This window comes from Physeter macrocephalus, chromosome 1 (assembly GCF_002837175.3).
Source record: "Physeter macrocephalus isolate SW-GA chromosome 1, ASM283717v5, whole genome shotgun sequence".
NCBI lineage: Eukaryota > Metazoa > Chordata > Mammalia > Artiodactyla > Physeteridae > Physeter > Physeter macrocephalus.
The window spans coordinates 76,025,690-76,046,100 of NC_041214.2; the positions used below are offsets into that span (position 1 = coordinate 76,025,690).

A 20,411-nucleotide genomic window follows, 5' to 3' on the forward strand; every position below is an offset into this window, starting at 1 on the left:
CATTGCTGGCTTCTCTCTCAGTCTGTTTCTCAAAGGCAGCATCACATATTAGCGAGATGAAAACGGAGCTAACCAGAAACATAGCATCATCGCTGGTAGAACAGGCTTCTCCAGCTACTTACCTGGATTTGAGATGGTCAAATAGGCTTCCACCTCACTGATATAATATGAGTTTTCATCCTGTAAAACAGCAGTGTGTCAACTTTTGGGTAATCTCTGTTTTTATGTTTATGATCCTAGTTTACAGACTGTTTAGGCAGGATTCCAGCTATTAAATCATTGATATGGGGGTTTGGGGTATGTTGGTATGGAGCCACAACTGTGTTTGAAATTTTCCAATGAAGTAAATACATCATACAATAAACAGATAATAAGTAATGGCTTATCCCTGGCTGAAAATTTCTCTATTGCATACTTGTTGCTAGAGCCTGAAATTCAAATTCCACTGGTACGATTTGAGTCCCTTCAGCTGGGCCAGCCAAGTTTGCCCCTGTTATAATGCAAATATATCTGGAAGGTGGATGGGTTGGGGGGGCATACATTAAGCCCTTATTAGTAATTAATATCTTAGGGTAGGGATTCAAGCTGAGACCACTCATCCTAAATACCGTGGGTGGATTTGATGGGGTCCATAAACCTCCCTGGGAAAAACAGTGTGTGCAAAATTGTGTGTGGATTTTCCTGGATAGGGTATCAATTACTTTAAACAGATTAATGGGTTCATGTCTCCAAAATGGTTACATGGGGCCATGAAGGATTCTAGAAAGAAAAGCTTAACCCTGAGATTACTGGCTGTTCTCCAGAAGAAGACCCCAGGTTGTTGTGTTCAGAATTATAAAGCAGTGCTCCACGTTTTATCCAGGGACTGTCCTTTTGGAAAAAAAAAAACAAAAACCAAAAAACCCTACAAAACAGCCCTATAACTTCCTGAGAGCATCAGGGTATGGAACATTAAAAGGCACTGAATTGAGATATGAAAGTTAAGTTGGAAAAGGAGTTTTTATTTTTTAAAGTAGGTGATTTACAGTGTTATTGCTTTTAAACATTCATTAGAAAACTATCTGCAAGTGAGTTGCCAAAAACGGTAGAGCAACCAAAATCAGAATCTGAAATTGAATTACTTTTAGTAGTCATTAAAGGAACTTAGCAATAATAATCTTGACCACATTCTAGTCCATTTATATATTGTTTGTAGATGAAATGATGATTGCTTACACAATAAGGGTTCCAGAAATACAAACGGTTCCAGTGAGGTGACTGCTATTGATGCACTGAACTCTAGATCCTACAGTTCATTGAAGCAGCTCCACACACTGGCTTCTCACCTCGGGCCAGGCACTTCTTACCTTGTCTGGCAGGCACCTCTGTGCCTCACCTTATTTAATCCCCACAACCACTAGGAGAAGAAATGGAGGCTCAGTGACTTGCCCAAGGTCACAGTCCTAATAGTTGGCAGGTGAAGATATGACCCCAAGCCACCTGGCTAGCCTTTAACTTCTCTTATAACCACTCCAGACCAGGCATTGCTCTAGGTCCTGGGGGAAGAATAAGACCCAGATGCCTCATTCAAGGTGCTCAGTCTTGGGTCTCAAAGGCAAGTTGGATGATGTGCTTGGACCATCCATTTGTTTTAGAGAAAAACAACTGTGACCCAGGCCCTTGGGTTGCTTTTACATACAGTTTATTCAGGTTATTCTTTGGTGTTTTTTTTTTTGCCACACCTTGCGGCTTGTGGGATCTTAGTTCCCCAACCAGTAACCCAGGCCCTTAGCAGTGAAAGTGCAGAGTCCTAACCACTGGACCGCCAGGGAATTCCCAGGATATTCTTTACTTGGGATCCCTTTTAGCGTAAGAGAGACCTGTATGTCAGGGCCCACAGTCACTGTTATAAAATCCCTGTCCCATCCTAAGGGCAGAGAGAATCCATTGAAGGGTTTTAAGCAGGGCAGTGATATGAGGGCTTTGTTTTTGGAAATTGCTTGGGCTGCAGCAAGAGACTGATTAAAGAGTAGCAGGAGAACAGTGATGGGGCCAGCTCTGAGCTCCATGGGATACCTCCTGAAGTCTTCCCTCTCCTGTGGCATCTCTTAGAGCTATCCTGGCTGTAAGGAATGGGTGCTTTGTATTTCTTTAATCATTTTACAGTTTACTAAGTGCATTTTTCTGCCTTCTTTGATCCTCACAACCCCCTTGAGGCAGAATAAATGTTCTCAGCCCATTTTACAGCTGAGAACAAAGAGCTCAGAGGAGGTAGGCCTCTACCTCTGATTCACATTGTTTGTAGGTGAGACAAAGCAAGATCTTGTCTATGGGATCTTGCTCCACACTTTCCTTCATGGGATATGTGGTTATAGAGAAAAAATTTGTTGTGCAAGAACTTTCTTTCACATTCCCTGGAATATATTTGCCTATATATAATCATCTATAGGAAGCAAGACCAGCTACATAATTTGTGGACCTAGTTCAAAATAAAAATGCAAGATCAGGGCTTCCCTGGTGGCGCAGTGGTTGAGAGTCCGCCTGCCGTTGCAAGGGACATGGGTTCGTGCCCCGGTCCGAGAAGATCCCACGTGCCGCGGAGCGGCTAGGCCCGTGAGCTGTGGCCGCTGAGCCTGCGCGTCCGGAGCCTGTGCTCCGCAACGGGAGAGGCCACAACAGTGAGAGGCCCGCATACCGTAAAAAAAAAAAAAAAAAAAAAAAGCAAGATCAAAAATTATTAAGAATTCCAAGAGGGGAGGTAAAGCATTAAAGCAAGCATGGGCCCTCCCAACTGCATGCCCTGACAGGAAGCGCTGTTCCTGCTCTACCAGAACTGATGCTTTATAGGGCTGACGCCCAGGTTGAGGTCTTCCAAAGCGGATGGCAGTGCTCACACTCACTGCAAGTTTATCTCATGATGTAGCAGGACTGAGTCCGGAGCCTGTATCCAGGTTTTCTTCTGTTTTGACTGAGTCAAAATTAGCCAGACGTTGACTAAAAGGGGGAGCCCCGCATACCGTAAAAAAAAAAAAAAAAAAAAAAGCAAGATCAAAAATTATTAAGAATTCCAAGAGGGGAGGTAAAGCATTAAAGCAAGCATGGGCCCTCCCAACTGCATGCCCTGACAGGAAGCGCTGTTCCTGCTCTACCAGAACTGATGCTTTATAGGGCTGACGCCCAGGTTGAGGTCTTCCAAAGCGGATGGCAGTGCTCACACTCACTGCAAGTTTATCTCATGATGTAGCAGGACTGAGTCCGGAGCCTGTATCCAGGTTTTCTTCTGTTTTGACTGAGTCAAAATTAGCCAGACGTTGACTGGGACTGAGCTGCTGTCTAGCTTCATGGTGAAGGAAGAGCATTTGTTAGGTGAACTTTTGTAAACAAGAGGTCAGTGGAATGTTTCGTTTCCTTGAGATTCCAAGTTTTACATAATGTATGCTGCTGATATCAAATGAGTCTTATTTAGACCATGGTACCCACTTTTTCTGTGGAGTTGTGTTAAAGAAAATAAAGTTGTCTTTTATTTAAACTAGAGCAAAGCATTTTTTTTTAGACTCAGAAATTCAGAATTTGGCCTAATTTGAATGGTAACAGGGCTGAAGTTTATTCTATATGAGGGGTTGGCAAGATTTTTGCTGTAAAGAGCCATATGGTAAATATTTTAGGCTTTGTGGGTCTCCGTAGCAACCACTCAACTCCACCATTCTAGCACAAAAGCAGCCACAGATGACACATAAGCAAATAAGTGTGACCATATTCCAAAATAACTTCATTTATGGACACTGAAATTTGAATTTATATGATTTCCTGTGTCACAGAATATTCTTTTTTTTTTTCCAACCATTAAAAAATGTAAAAGCCATTCTTAGCTTAAAGACTGTACATTTTTTTGGTGGCGGGCTGGATTTGGTTAGGGGTTGGGGGGGCATAGCTTGTTGACTCCTGGGCTACAGCATCCATAAAGAACAAAGCTGCTGAGCAAATCAGTTGGTTATGAAATGTTATACAGAGAGTGGTTAACCTATTTGGGAGAATAAAGTGTTGCTAAGAATTTTTAAACACTATTTTAAAAATATGTCTCTGTTCCCATGTAACCTAGGTTAAGTTGTTGAATCTTGGTGAACATTGCAAAAATTTAATTTTTTTTCTTATTCAGTAGCAGAATGGGGACAATAGTAACAGGACTTACCTCTTAGGTTGATGTGAGTATTAAATGAAGGAATCATGTAAGAAACTTATCACAAAGTCTTTGCTCAAATCTTAACTAGTGTTGTTAACAACAGTAATAAAAAGATTTCATTTCCCCTTCCCAGTAAACCTCTCTCATTGAGCTCAAATGATAATTTTTAATCTATCTCCTACAGCTCAGATCTACCACAAACAGAAAGAAAGAGAGAGCAAGCCAGTGAGCTAAGTTTAGCTAGCGCTATGGATTAAAGAACCAGGCTGAAACCTTAGCTCTCAGGGATGGGAATGGGGTGGATACAGAGGAAGGCAGTGGTGGGGAGGTTGAGAGCTTCAAGCAGGTGTCAGATTTAACCCAAAGCCCAAGGGAAATTACATGCCACACATTCTGCAATTTATAGTGCCTGCTTTCTCCTTTGACACCCACGGGGTTATTCTCTGCCAGATGTTTTTCTCATTTGGGGTTGAGGTTGGAGAGTGACAAAAGGGGGCCAAGGACTCCTAATAGCTGAATATGGTACTTTAGCACTTATAGCATGTCCATGTGAAGGGACCACTTGCAGAAGTACCATCTCACTACTGAACCAATGGCTGCTGACAACGTGGCTCCTCACTGCCAGTGTCTAAAGAGAACTCTGCAATGTCTCATCAAAAGATCTCAATTCAAGGAACTTAAACACTCTCCTTAGCAAAGGACAGGGTCCAGAGCAAGCCAGCCAGTCAAGCCTGCCCAGGAATGCAGCTTGCCAATGACTGTGAGGCCCAGGGTCCTCTCCTCAACTTCTGCAAAATGTATCATGGGAGTTTCACAGTCACAGATGTTCAGGATGTGGACATCAATCAGGACTTTTTTGTTCAATGTTGTCGACTTCATCAAGAAACCTCTGCTCTGGAAACAGACTCACAGACTTAGAGAATGAACTCTACGTGTGTTGGGGGGTGGGAAGGATAGTTAGGGAGATTGGGATTAACATACACACACTACTATATTAAAAATGGATCACAAACAAGGACCTACTGTATAGCACAGGGAACTCTGCTCAATGTTATGTAACACCTAGATGGGAAAAGAATTGGAAAAAGAATAGACACAGGTATATGTATAACTGAATCTCTTTGCTGTACACCTGAAACGAACATAACATTGTTAATCAACTATACTCCAATATAAAATAAAAAGTTAAAAAAGAAAGCAGGAAAAAAGAAAAGAAAGAAAGAAAGAAAGGAAAAAAGAAAGAAACCTCAGCTCTGAATGTCACAAAAAGAGGCCAAAGAGGCTATTTCCTTAGAGCTGCTGGTCTACTTTTTGGCAACTTGCCCCAGAGTTCTCTGTGAAATTTAGATTCACTCCTTTATGGATTCATTTGCTAAAGATATACTTGTATAAAGTCAGGGCTGGGCACTAGAGAGAGGAATGTGAATAAGTCAAAGACCTGCCTTCAAGATGGCAAAATGTGTGGTAAGTGCATTTATGGAGGTTGGGGAATATATGGAGGGTCAGGAAACCAAGAGAAGAAAGTGTCCCAGTTTTACCTGGGATGGAGGTGGGGATTGGGGTGGGGAGACTTCACAGAGTGAAGATGAATTGATAACTCATCTCAAAGGATGAATGAGCGGTGGGAGGGGCATTCCAGGCAAAGGGAACACCACAAGGGAAAGCAGGGCAGGAAATGGCGCCGCACACTTGGGAAGTTCTAAACAGCACACTCTGAGTGTGTTAACATTTGAACACTGATAACAGTTCTCAGGAGTCTATAAGCTAAGAGGGCTCGAATGCCCATGAAAGGCTCTGGAGAAACACCAGGTGGGTGGGCACTATTCGACTTCCAGACCTCGCCGACTGGCCAACTCACTGCCTCGCCCTGGTGCTCCTCTTTCCTGGTGATGGATTTCTCCCAGGTCCCAGAGCCGGCGCTGGAGGCTTGCACTGCCCTTCCAACCAGGTGGATGAGAAAGGGATAGTGTTGAGAACACAAACATAAACTCTACACAAAGTTACGGAAAGATATTTTTAAGACAAACTATCCTTTAAAACAAGGAAGTTGTGGGGAGTAGGGGGAAAGGAGATATATTTATCTTGCAGCTGAAGGGTCTGAACAGCTTTCAGCACATCACCTTAATCAAATGAGACATTGGGGCTTCCCTGGTGGCGCAGTGGTTGAGAATCCCCCTGCCAATGCAGGGGACACGGGTTCGAGCCCTGGTCTGGGAAGATCCCACATGCCGTGGAGCAACTAGGCCCGTCAGCCACAACTACTGAGCCTGCGCGTGTGGAGCCTGTGCTCCGCAACAAGAGAGGCCACGACAGTGAGAGGCCCGCGCACCGCGATGAAGAGTGGCCCCCCGCTTGCCGCAACTAGAGAAAGCCCTCGCACAGAAACGAAGACCCAACACAGCCAAAAATAAATAAATTTAAAATTACTCAGCCAATTTATAAAAAAAAAAAATAAGAGAGACATTGACATGGAAACGTTTTTGGTTATTTAAAAAATGAAACAGAGAAACAAGACAGGAAACCCACCTCTCCAGATGCCGTGCTCAGCACTTTCACATATGCCAGCCCAGTTCACCCTCACAATGGCCCAACAAAATAGGTCCTCGTTGGTCCCATCTTATAGTGGAGGAAACTAAGGCTCAGAGAGAGAGCTAGTGACTTGTCCATGGTCACACAGTAATAATATGGATAAGTTAAGTCCTGACTGAGAAAAACATCAAGTGACAGTTTAGGAGGCAAGTTTTTCTTTATGTTTCTGTCATTGGCAGTATTTCAATATTAAAAATGACAAATTATTGTACATGATTTGAAATCTAAAACTATAGCCTATATTTGTTTTATTTCTCCCATTACGTCTAGCTCAGCATTGGCGACAAAGTAGGTGCTCGGTAAATTCTTATTGGTAAATTGGCTGACAAATCAGTCTTGCTAATCAGCATCCATTTATCATTCTACAACTTGGTTCTCTTTATAACATCTATTATGTTATAACTAACACGTATTCCTATTTTCTAAGGCTCTCTTTTTTTCTCTAGAGCACTGGTTCTCAACCGAGGGTGATTTTGCCCCTCAGGGGACATTTAGCAATGTCTGGAGACATTTTGGGTTGTCACAGCTGAGGTTGGGTATTGCTACTGGCATCTAGTAGGCAGCAGCCAGGGATGTTGCTCAACATCCCACAAGGCTCAGGACAGGCTCTGCCACAAAGACTTATCTGTTTAAACCCAAGTGTTAATACTGTTGCTGTTGAGAAGCACTGGTGTAGAAGGTAGCAACATGTGAAAAGTGGTTGACTGAATTGTTGCGCCCCCTTCTCTTGTGGAAGAATCTAGACATCTTTCCTGCCTAAATGCATTTCACATAGTTCCCCTGTTAGGGCAGAAGGCACAGTGCTGGGATCCACAGGCCAAAGCGGGCCTGCAGTTGTGTTTTGTTTTGTTTGACCAATGGAGTGTTCAAATGTCTAAAAAATGTGTTGCCAACACTAAAAAGTCGTGTGCTTTCAGAAAAAGATTGGGATTTCTACCGTCTCTTGAACAATAAGGGTTGATAAACACTGGTCTCTTATTACCACCTGATAGAGGTGACGTGTAAATATTTAATGGGCACAGTAGGGCAGTGGCCATGCAGGACACCCCGCTGTCCAGAATGAACACCTACCATAAAGGACAGTGACAGTCCCCAGGGCTAGATGCCAGCTGGAGCTGAGGACCAACCCCTCCCTTTTGTCCCGTCACTACTGAGGTTGCCACTTGTCACCTCACACGTACTCTAACATTTTTCTTACGCAGATTTAATGGGGAAATAAAGTCTTCCCCAAAGGTGTCAAAATAAAAAATAAGGGCTGCCCGTTTCAAGGAAAAAGACATTTTTACTTTTTCACTACTTCACTCATTAAGTTCTATGCTTAGCCTCTGTAATCTTTGGATTTGTGGCCACTGCTCTGGCTTAAACAACTTCTCTTTTAAAATGCATAAATTCCCCAGAAGGGCTAAGGCTGGTGGGAACTTTTACTTTCTATGAGCCTTTTTGCTTTCTCTTGGGGCCTAGCTAAGGTTGCCTGCTCCGGGTTTTGGTGCTGGCAGTGGAATGAATAAGGTGAGTTTGGTTGGTGAGACTCAGGCAAAGCAGCTGTTGCGACACCTGGAGCGGTGGATTGAGAGCGGCTCACCTTGCTCCTTCCCGAAGGTGTCGGGGGCAGTGAGCCCTGCTGGTCCTCCAGCTCTACTGGACACTCATTTCCTGTCCACCCTCTGGAGGCACAGAGGATTTCCAGGACGGCTGGGACTCGGCACTTGGGTGGAGCTTGGTCAAAGAGAGCCCAGCCTGAAGGCAGCGTTCCAGGAGACAGAGGAAAGGAGCGAAGAAAGACATCGAAAGGTGCCAAGACACTCCTGCCTGCAGTTCTGCCTGCAGCCTGGCAGCAGTGGCCGCTGTGCACCCCACGCAGACACTGGAGGTTCCTGACGCCTTTCTGTAGGCAATTATTCACGGGGGCAGTGGGCTGGGTGGGATCAAGCCCTAGACTAAAGCAGAAATGCTTATGCCTATCCTTTGCCATTTTGCCAAAGTGACTTTCAAAAAATCCCTGACACCTTTTTAGATTAACTTCAGTTGCCCAGGAATAGAGCGTTTATTCAGCCCTGAATGTTCTTCCGGTGAAGGACTATGCTTGTTTCCATTTGGTACTGAAAGGAAACCACCAACTTCTCAGGGGCATTTCTACCTTAAAGAGAAAAGTATCATGAGAAGGATAAAGCCTACGAGACCAGGAAGCTCAGTTCAGTGTTCTGTGACGACCTAGATGGGGTGGGATGGGGGGAGGGGTGGGAGGGAGGTCCAAGAGGGAGGGGATATAGGTGTATATATATAGCTGATTCACTTCACTGCACAGCAGGGACTAACACAACATTGGGGCATTTCTACCTTAAAGAGAAAAGTATCATGAGAAGGATAAAGCCTACGAGACCAGGAAGCTCAGTTCAGTGTTCTGTGACGACCTAGATGGGGTGGGATGGGGGGAGGGGTGGGAGGGAGGTCCAAGAGGGAGGGGATATAGGTGTATATATATAGCTGATTCACTTCACTGTACAGCAGAAACTAACACAACATTGTAAAGCACTTATACTCCAGTTTAAAAAAAAAAAGCTTATGAGACCAAGTCAATAACATTAACAATAACAATAATAATAACTCCATGCAATAAAGACCATTGCATGTACCATGCACTGTGCTAGACGGTTTACATATACCATTTCTAATTCTCCCAAGGGTCCCACTAAGTAGCTATAACTAGTCCCTTTTTGTAGATGAGGAAACATGCACCAACTAGTCCAAGGTCATGCAGCTAGTAAGTATTATGGCTGTGAGTCAATCTTGATTTGTCTGATTCCAAAGTCTGTGCTCATTGCTCTCCAAGATCTGCTAACCAAGACCCTCTAACTTCAGGGGTCACGTCAGACAGGTAAGAAGGAGGCCCACACCAAGTCCCAGCTGCAAGGGTCCTGTTGGCTTATTTGAAAGACGCTTTGGGCCAAGCAGGGCCAAGCCTCCTTTGAGAGGGGGTTGACCATCACTGTGTTCCCAAGACATTTGTCCCTTTCAGTCACTGTAATCACAGCTACTGGCTACTGAGCACCCACTTTCCATGTATTGAACAAAGCTCTTTACGGGAGTCATCTTTCATTCTTTTCCCCATTTTTCAAATGATAAACAAACCAACAAACCTCAAACAGATTAAGTTGCCTGCCTGATGTCAAAAGGAGAACAAGTGACAGAGTCAAATTTGTAGCCAAGACTCTGATCTCATGACCATGCTTTTCCACTCTACTCAGTTGTCTACCCCCTTCCAGGATATGGCCTGGAAAACCCAGCCCCTGGTTAGTCCCTGAATTTTGCCTTCTGTGGCTGGAAAGAACCCATTGTGACATTTGACTTTGGTCTCAGAGTAATCCTGTTTCTTTTTGCCCACTGGGTATTCTATGGGTCTGTTTATTGGTACAGCTTCCTCCTTTGGGTGGTTTGCAAATAGCACTTTGGCCAGGTTCCCCAAGGCCACATCCCTCCCAAGAGGCATCAAAGCCCTTCTTGGGCTGCACAGAGGAGGCTGAAGAGGGAAGAAAGCAAACAGAAGATGTCGACACTTGCCTCCTCTCCATCTCCATGACCCTCATTCTTATCAGAGAATATCTCGAAAGGCTCTGAGGTCTGTTTCCCCTGGAATTTAAAGTGTGGGATTGCACCACCGGGCCCCAGGGTGAGGGACAGGGAAAGCGATGCTAGAGGAGGTTAGTGTAAGGAGTTCAGCCTCACCTTGGTAAATGTCAGATTCACAAATCCGCCCTGGAAATTCAAGAGAAGGTTGGATTTTCGGAAGCCACAGTTCCCAGAGGATTGGGTTGCATTGGGGTCGATGTTGAAGTATTTCTGAGGTGAAAAAACCTAAACCAAATAAAATAGATTGGCTCAATGGAATGTAGAAGAAAACTCTAGCCGGGAGACCAGAAGCACAGGCTGGTAATTGAGCCTGAAACTCCAGGCTAGTGGGTGTTCACTGGAGAAATTCAAAGTCCCCGGAAGACACCTCTCATTTCCAAACTGTTATGTTTAAAAGATTTTTTTTAAAGAAGGAGTGCTCTCACAGAGAGGAGTTCCTTGATAGATAATTCACGGCAGGTATATTCTTGAAAAACCGTGTAGAATTTAATTTTTGTTCAAGCAAACGTGTTGGGTGCTACAGGAAAGGTTTTGCTATCTAATGTACTTCTGTTTCAAATAAAAACCAAATGTGGAAGTTTTACTTGAAATCATAAAAGCTGTGCAAAAAAAGGAAGAATTTTTATAGTGATTCTTTCAGTAAATCAAATAATCTAAGCCCCACTCCCACCCCCTCCAATCTTCTCATTAACCTGGATTTTTCATATTAATGTCACAGCCACGAAGACCGTCTAATGCAAACCTCTCATTTCACAGGAAAGTTGCTGAGGCTTGGAAGTCATCCAGAGGAGCAGGGTCAGGCTGGGGTCAATACTGGCCACACCCAACACTCTGCCCATGGTGGCTAAAAGTGGAGGGTGTGCATATTTAAAATTTTGGTGTGTGCCTTTCTTCATTCATACAGTCGCTATCAGTGTCTATTTTTGTATGTGTTCTAAAACAGATCCACCTCGTAATGGAGCACCTTGGAGAAAGAGGAGCCCGCAGATACCTACTTCATTCCAAGATACAGGATGCAGGGGAACATTCATTTTCAGCAAGGCACTTCCCACTCAAACTTTTTGAAGCAGTGCTATAGTCCTGTGCCGGACTTACCGACTCCGTGTCTTGAACCATCAGCTCTATCCCCATCTCTGCTTTGATACAGAGCTTGCTTCCGTTCAGAACCTGATAAATTCCAGTCTTGGCTGACGATGGCTGGGGTGCAAGGGTGGGCCTGGGAGTTATGGTGGCAGGTGAGGCTCTGTGGGTTGTGTTGGTGGGCCCTGGGGTGTGGGTCGGTTGAGTAGGCTTCCGACTGGTTGTGCTGTTGTGTGGTGTAGTGGACAACGTTGCTGGAAGGGTGGTCTGGTTACTGAGTTGGGTGGCTTTCTCAGTTGTGTGGCTGACAGTCGACGGCCTGGCTCCAGTTCTGTGGGCTGGCGGGGTGACGGTGGGTGGTGGTGGACTGGGACCTGTGCTGGGGCTGATTGTAGCCTCAATGACTGGAGCAGCCATGTGTGACTTGTTGGGTGTGGCCAGGGCTGTGACTAGGGTGTGGGCTGTCGGGCTGGTGGAGGGGGTGCTGTCTGTAGTTACCAGGGAAGCTGTTGCTAGAATTTTTATGGTTGTGTGTGTGGTTAGGGTCTCAGAGGTGGATGTTGTGACAGCTATCTGAGAGGTGACATGCCCATCTGTTGACCTTGCTGCTAAAGTTTTCTGAGGCACACGGTTTGTTAGCTGCAGGAGAGAAGGTTTTGCTGTGGCCTGTTCTGTTGCAGGTGGAGAATAGTCTGTCATTTCTGGAAACACTTTTGCGCTCACATGGCCGCCAAAATGCAAAATCACTGCAAATTAGGAAACAAAAATGTTAATACACCAGCCAATGGCTCACATGAGTGAAGCCCTCCACCACTCCCACTTTAAGGTTTCTTCATTAAAAATTAACATGTGTTTTTCAGATTTGAGGGACATTTACAAGGAAATAACAGTGAAGTGAAGGTCACTCAAAATTCTACCACAAGGCCACAATTTTAACGTTTTGGTTGCATCCATGTTTTTACAGGGTTGTGAGCATACTGGAGATATTCTTCCCCTTTCTCTGTGTGGGGTGTGGTACTATCACCCCAGTGAGCGTGCTCAGCTAGATATCTAAGTGCCAATGCCTCTTCATTTTCCGTCTTCAAATGTGAATCCAGATAGTTCCTGGGTAGAGTGTGTTCCTGGGTAGGGTGCTGCTGACCTGACAGAGCTGGGGCAGCATGAATAACAGTAATAAAGATTTACACAGACTTGTATAGTTTTCAGAGAATCATATAAGACCAGGTTCGAAAGGGACCTTAAAGATTATCTAGTACAAACCCTAATCTGATGTGTGAATTGTACTGTTGGATATTTGCCATGTGTTCCGCCAATCTATGAATAATTACCTCCAATGACAAGAGATTCAGTTCCCTTCCATTTTTAATTTCACCATCAGTTTTCTTTTAATAAATTTATTTAATTATTTATTTATTTATGGCTGCATTGGGTCTTCGTTGCTGTGCACGGGCTTTCTCTAGTTGTGGCGAGCGGGGGCTACTCTTCCTTGCGGTGCGCGGGTTTCTCATTGTGGTGGCTTCTCTTGTTGTGGACACAGGCTCTAGGCACTTGGGCTTCAGTAGTTGTGGTGTAGGGGCTCAGTAGTTGTGGCTCGCGGGCTCTAGAGCGCAGGCTCAGTAGTTGTGGCGCACGGGCTTAGTTGCTCCGTGGCATGTGGGATCTTCCTGGACCAGGGCTCGAACCCATGTCCCCTGCATTGGCAAGCGGGTTCTTAACCACTAAGCCACCAGGGAAGCCCCACCATCAGTTTTCAAAATGTAGCCCAGTTTCTGTCATTCCCTTACTTAACCTTTAGAATGGCGCAGACTTTTCCAACTAAGGAATTAAATTAATCCATAAGTGCTCTGATATATCTGGTGTGCCATCCTTCATGGTTTGGCTTAAATGTCAGTGCCTCAAAGAGTCTTCCCCATCCTCCCCACATAAAACAGCTCCCCATCCCCACAATTCTCCATCACAGTATTATATTCATTGCCTTCACTGCACTAATCACAGCTTGTAATTATATAAGGGGATGGTATTCAAATATTTAACAATAAGCCTGTCCAGACAGTGTGTACCAGCAGAATATCAGCCCTGATTATATGTTTATTTATTAATTGTGCCTCTCTCCCACTACATGAAAAGCAACCTCAAGATGGGAACTGTGGGTAATTTTTTGTGCCTGTGCACAGAAGGTATTCAGTGGATACGGAATGAATGAATAAATAACTGAATGTATAAATTGTGGTTATAGCATTGTAGACCTCCTAGGATTATTAACAGGCTCAAACAAGGTGGTTTGAGTGAAAGCCTTCCTGGACTATTAAGCATACCTAGAGTGTGTATTATTGTCATAGGTTCTCTCCTGGGTCATCCCTTCAGGGCCAAAGGCCTCTTAATCTTTTTCAACCAGAGTAGTTCTATCCTTGTCTCCTTCCAAGCACAGAGCAAGCCAGAAAGTAGACAACTGCAGATGATGTCCCTTGGGAGCTTATGATCAGGTACACTGAGAAATGGCACTGTCTCTTCAATGCTATGGTTTCACTATGTTTACGCATTGTATTTTCACTCATTGGAGCTGTTACTGCCCGGTGCTGGGCAGTGACTTGGAAAAACATGGGGAAAAGGGAAAGAAGATCACTCTATGCTGGTGTTTATAGAGTCCTGAATTTCATATCTAATTAAAGTCATCCATAAACACCTTTACTATCTCTCCCTTTCATCCAATACATTTCTAGGTGGGTACTTTCCCCATAGCAATAAAAATTCCAAGTTACTGAACACTTACTACACGGCAGGCCTCAGGTCAAGGGTCTTCTTTCACCAGCTCTTCTCAAAAACCCTCTGACAGGTACTAATCTTTATCTGTCTTTCAGATGAGGAAACTCAGGTTTAGAAAATTCTATTAACTTGACCATAATCACACAACTAGTAAATTTTGAAGCTGAGACTCAAGCCCATGTCTGAACCAAAGCCTGCCCTTGGATCTGGGCATGGGTGGAGGTGGTGCATGTCACTGGGAAGAATGGTAAGAGAAGAGACGAAAGCAGAGGAGAGAAGAGTAGGGTGCCCCTCCAGTGACCCCAGTTCACTAAACCCTCATAATGGTGGTCCTCAGTGAGTCTTTCAAAGGCCCACATGCTAAAACAGTGATTATTTTCCAGTAGAAAAGGCTAACTTTAAGCCCAGTAGTAACACTTATAAATTATTTCTGCACAGCTGGTTTGCAAAGTGGGAAAGACAAAAGTATCAGTTCAAAATGCCTTTGATAACCTTTAAAGAAGACATTATTAATGACATTAAGTTACTTGAGACTATTACTAAAGAGTCTTTTCTTGTATCTAAAATGTTTACTTGGACAATTGAAATGTATGATATTTGAGAGTTGCAGATTTTATGGGCTATAGATTTACTTTACAAATCTTTGTAAAATCATACGTGGAGCCTTTATGCCCATACTGTAGAGCTTGGAGCAAGATTTTTCCTTTCAAGATTGTTATGAAGGTTGACAGTTAGTGAAGATATATTTGCATAATTCATTTGGGCTGAACCTGAGTTGCTGTTTGCTGGGTCAAGAACCCAACGGGAGCCCAGTTAGGGTCATAGTATTACTATGAAGAAATAGAATTCACTCCCAGATGTGGTATCTAGGAAAATCTTGTAGTAAAAAGCAAAGATTGCTGCAGAGAACTCTGGGAGACTGGGAATCACCTGACTTTTGCTCTCCTGGAAGATTAGGTCCTTGATAAAATCCCACTGTGTACAGCTTATGCTTATGAACTAAAGCAAATCTTCTCAACTGAGTAGAATTTCCTCAACTGAGTAGCACACCCTTTCAAAGGGGGAGCCTTCCTCATAATGCAATTAGAACTCCTCTCTCAGCAGTGATGAATGAACTCAAGTAAGGGAAAAAAGCATGTTGGCCATTCATGAATGCACAGCACCCCAAACAGGACAAGAAGACTCATGGTACACTGTCAAGTGTGCTTGGTATATAGGAAGTCTTTGTGAGGTGCCTGGAGGTGATGGTGTCTCCATATGGTATGTGACCTTATGGCGGACAGGAGCCTGGGCTGGTAGGTGGCAGGACCGAAAGTGATTGAAAGTAACAGACTGTGTTACAATTAAACAAGTCTTGGAAATATTGTTCTAATATTCTTCTCCTTCTCCACTCTGGTCTCTCCCCTCCTCTCCTCATCTCCCCATAGGAGTGTGGGGTTTAAAAGGTGGGCAGGCAGTTAGATGGAAATTTGACAGAGGTAGCTATGCTGTGCATTGATATACATCCCAGAAAGTTCATAAGTTTGTTAGGTACTCAATGGAAATAATACTCTGAAAAATACTCTGTTTTACAAAATCTATATTTATGACCACACATATATGACCAAGGTTGGTCAAAATTGGGTCATAGTTTTTAAATGGGATCTTTGGCCTAGAGGTTTAGTCAAGTTCACTCGTCTGTCTGAAAACCACAAAGAGGGCAGTGGGTAGAAGCAAGGGCAGGGCATAGCTCAGACTCTCTCAGTTCTCCTTCTACTCAAAGGAACACAGCCTGAAGTCCACACACTGATTTGCCAAGCTCCCACTCCCAGAACCTCAGCATCTCCTCTCCAGGATTCAAGAGACTCAGCAAATGAGTACCCCAGAGCCTTAACCCTTTGTTTGTATTCCTCTAGATGGTGAACTGCAGGAAGGGGAGTGAGAAGGTTTTGGTTTCCCTACAGCTCGCAGGAGGAGCTGAGAGATAACCCATCAGCCAGGCCCTGGGAAAGCCAGTGACCACACAAGGACTGCTTCTTTAGGTATTTCCCAGACAGTCGGGCCTTCCCGGAGAGCCTTAGTTTGGTTTCCCCGCCACACCCAATTCAGCAGATACAGTGGTGCCTCCTCTGAGCCAAGCTCCAGGCCAGGCACTGGGGGTAGGTCTTTGTTCTCAGGGGCGCAAAGCCTTGTGAGGCAGACACAGGAATGGACTATACTCCTCAGTGTGACCGGTGTTATTACTATTTATTTTTGGCTGCATTGGGTCTTTGCTACTATGTGCAGGTTTTCTCTAGTTGCGGCGAGCAGGGGCCACTCTTTGTTGCGGTGCATGGGCTTCTCATTGCGGTGGTTTCTCTTGTTGTGGAGCACGGGCTCTAGGCACGGGCTTCAGTAGTTGTGGCACGTGGGCTCAGTAGTTGTGGTACATGGGCTCAGTAGTTGTGGCTCACGGGTTCTAGAGCGCAGGCTCAGTAGTTGTGGCACATGGGCTTACTTGCTTCGTGGCATGTGAGATCTTCCCGGACCAGGGCTTGAACCCAGAACCCCTGCATTGGCAGGCGGATTCTCAACCACTGCGCCACCAGGGGAGCCCAGGTGTTATTATTGAAGCAGGCCCCGAGCGCTATGGGGTGAGGTGGGGAATCCATCACAAGGAGAAATTCTTCTGGCAGACAGGAAAGTAGATGGCATCCCACAGGCAGGAGAAAGAATATGTGTAAAGGCATGGGGCTTCAGAGCCTGGAGTGTCTCTGCAGAACAGCAAGGAGTCAGCATCATGGGAGCTTGGGAGGGTGTGAGGAGGGGTCAGGGGGAGGGCCAGCACGGAGCAGACCTGGCAGGTCTCAGAGGCTACCTTTTGCAGAGCTCTAAGGAGCACAGCTGGGGAGTAAATGGAGTGTTGTGGCCATGTCCAGGGGCAGGGAGTCGAGTTTAACTCCTGAGCACTTTCTCTGGCACCTCCCCGGGCAGCAGAGGTAGCCCTAGCTGGATGCGGCAGGAAGACGGTTTCTGGATGTGTGGGGCAGCAGGGGTGGGCCCTTGACAAGATTCTGCTCACAGTTTCACAGTTTAATCTTAGGCCTTTTAGCAGAGAGATGTAAATCCTACCTCTGTCAGTTTTCTGTGGGACTTGAGGCTCAAAGAAAACCCTTGAGCAGAAGGGGCTCTAGCCCTGTCAGAGACTGCTGGCTGACTACGCCAAAAGCCAGTCTCTCCTCTTTCCTTAGTAACCGAACCATGAGTTTAAGCTGAGCACTTGCTGCGTGGAATAAAGCCCCCCATCTCTAAGCCTCCTTTCCAGATGGGTAGGAATGTGACTGAGTTCAAGCCAAAGCAATAGAAGTGGTAGGGTTATGTGGGCCTCTGGGAAGGCTGCTTGAAGGGAGCTCAGTCACCTAGGGGGCCTCTCTATTGCCTTCCTGTTTCCTCCTTTAATCAGCCTGCAATGTGTATGTGATGGCTGGAGCTCCAGCAGACATCTAGAACCATGAGGAGACCTTGCAGGTGGAGGTCACACATTGGATGGTGGGTCCACAAGAATGAGTCCCCACACAGACCTGGTCTGAATTCCTCTGGACTTGTTTTCACTTGAGAGAGAAACAAACACTTATCTTGTTTAATTCACTATTTGGCGCTTGTCTCTTATGTGCAGCTGAACCTAAACTTAACTGATACAAACTTAAATCTCCTCATTTTATTGGGTTCAAATTTGAGATCAGGGAAGCAAAGTGACTGGATAAAGATTACATAGTTAGCTTACCTAAAAGCTATGTCTCTCCAAGCAAAATGCTGAATGGTTTTTGCTCACATGCAATTCAACAAGTATTTCTTGAACATATGCATGCAGAAGTATAGTACAGAAGTGCAGAGCATGGACCCCGAAGCTGAACTTCCTGGGTGCAAATCTCAGGGCTGCCATTTGTTAGCTGAGTGCCCATGTTCACCTCTAAGAATGTACAGCTCAGAGACGAAAGGGCAACGTGGGCATTTCCTTTCCACCTGCCTGTGCATTTATCACACATTCATTGCCCTCCTGAATCCACCAGTCGTCTGCCAGCCATTGAATTGGTGCCCACAGACAGGTCACTGAGGGTTACTGCTACATTGAGATCTTCTGCTTTTTTATTGGCTTGCTCTGCTAAATATAATGATTACTTTTCATTTTTCCTCCAAAAGAATGTGAAACTCTAATTCTGAAAGTGTGGCACAACGAAAAACATCCGGGATTAGGGTAGCTGGCCTGACCTTTCACCGAACTTTCATGATAATTCATATTACACTCAAGTGCAGCTGTGTCTCCCATTTGAGCGTGTTAGTGAGGCCATGTGGACAGAGCTAGTTCCCTCACATGTTCAAGTCAGTGGTAGTAGAAGGAATTGTGAATCAACCAGCAAACTTGATAAAGCGCATAAGAGGACTCAATGTCCTAGGGAGAAAATGTTCTTGGTGAAAGCAGGGGGCACAGACATAAAAGAATCATTAAAATCTCAGCTTCCCAGACAGTCTCTTTGATCTGACCTATACTGGTAATGAAACAAGAAATCTTTGATGCCCTGGCTTACATCTTTCTGAGATGGCACAGTTTGTCAGACCACATCTCGTTCATCTTCACAACTCACTGTTACATAATATACACATAGCGCTCCATTTAAGAAAAGCAGAAAAAGCAAGGCATGACATGATTTCCCCAGGCTCTTGGCAAAAGCCCCATTTCTAAGCCCTGGCTCAGTTCTCCATCTCTTAAATCGAAGATTTGTACAAACTCTCCCTAATCAGGTGCCTAGAGACCATTTGGGAACCAGGGGCAGTGTCACTGTCTTCCAGGGTTGACACCTACTCTGCCTGACTCATGGAAAACAAGTCCAAACCATGAAAGCCTCTGGAAAAAAAAAATGAAGGTGTGCTCCACATGTAAGGTAATAAAGAGGCATTCCCAAGTCAAATACCCACAGTAGCTGAAGCCACTACAGCTATCTCCAATCTGTCCTGTCCCACCTTGGTCACTGGCACTAGAATGCATTTACATTTAATAGGATCGGATGCGGCAGGGTCACCATGGAAAGTCATGTGTGTCACTCACCGGCCAGGGACACGAAGAGCACCACCACTGCAGAGAGCTGCCAGGACATGACTGGGGAGCCAGGGAGTATCGCTGCCTCGCCAAGGGGCTGCTAGGCTCAGCGCTCAGCACGGCTGGGTCTTCCGAATGGTGCAAGGCTAATTCCAGGGCAGGCTCTGGCAACAAGGTAGACACCTCGTTCTGCCCCTTATTACTTGTGGCAGAGAAAACAAGGTCACTTGCGTTATGAGAAGTAACTGAAAGGCCCTCCTAAGTGGTGCGCTGAGCGGGGAGGGAAACCACAAGTGGCTCTTGTGTGAAGGCAGGAACTTTCACCTCTGCCTTTAGTGTTTGTGAGCGATGGGATGGGGGATGGGGCATGTCCCCCAGCCAAGGTAAAGGGCATCCGAGATCATTTTCCACAAGAGGTGGTGGATCTGTGGCAGTGCCTGCTTCCATCTCTCATAAGTTGGGTCTCCATTTTTCTCTAAGATCTTGAGTACATTTCTGTAAACCCAGGGACCCTTCTCAGCCAGGAGAAAACCAGTCCCTCAGTGCTGAGGGTGAGCAGGTGTCAAAACTCCATGGGTAGAGTGCTGTCTGTCTCTGTGTGTTTTCACAAGAAGTCTGAGGCAGCCCTGTTCTCTGCTCAAGGCAGCCTCACCTGGGAACTTCACCTTGTGGGAAGGGGGGGAGTGTGAGCTTAGGAATCAGGGAGATCTGGGTTTGAATCTGGCCCTGCCAACTCACCGCCTGTATGACTTTGGGTAACCTCTCTGAGCCTCGGTTTCTTCTGTTGTATAACAGGGATAATAATGACTACTCCCAGGTGGCTTTCCTGGAACACAAATAACATTGAATATCTTCAAAAGGTAACCTTTTCATGTCTTATCTCCTTCCTCTGTTAATTAGACAAAACAATGGTGGTCTCTCTCCCAGAGCTGTGAGGGGTGTGTGTGTGTGTGTGTGTGTGTGTGTGTCTCGGTGTGTGTGTGTGTGTGTGTCTGTGTCCCCGGTGAGGAACACACATATAGGCAGTTTATCAGGATACCCTCCTGATTACTAGGTTTAGGGTTTTCAGTTTAGTCTCAAACCATTTCCTGAAAAACAACTTTGGCAACTATTTTATCTTACTATGTTGCTGTGATCAAG

At 45.2% G+C, this 20,411-nt stretch overlaps 1 protein-coding gene across 2 annotated transcripts in view; it reads right to left on the bottom strand.

Moving 5' to 3' along the window:
- Positions 1-19,329, bottom strand: part of LAMP3 (lysosomal associated membrane protein 3) — a 33,519-nt gene extending 14,190 nt beyond the window's left edge. Inside the window, exons 1-4 of one of the 2 annotated variants that reach the window (XM_007111038.2) lie at positions 19,281-19,329; positions 11,471-12,201; positions 10,472-10,600; positions 123-180 (exon numbers count right to left, since the gene is read on the bottom strand). In XM_007111038.2, the coding sequence (XP_007111100.1) occupies positions 123-180; positions 10,472-10,600; positions 11,471-12,201; positions 19,281-19,329 (967 nt within the window). Of the gene's footprint in view, positions 1-122; positions 181-10,471; positions 10,601-11,470; positions 12,202-19,280 lie in introns of those variants that run through there. The other variant, XM_024124440.1, reaches the window with a different exon arrangement.
- Positions 19,330-20,411: the final 1,082 nt, after the last annotated feature.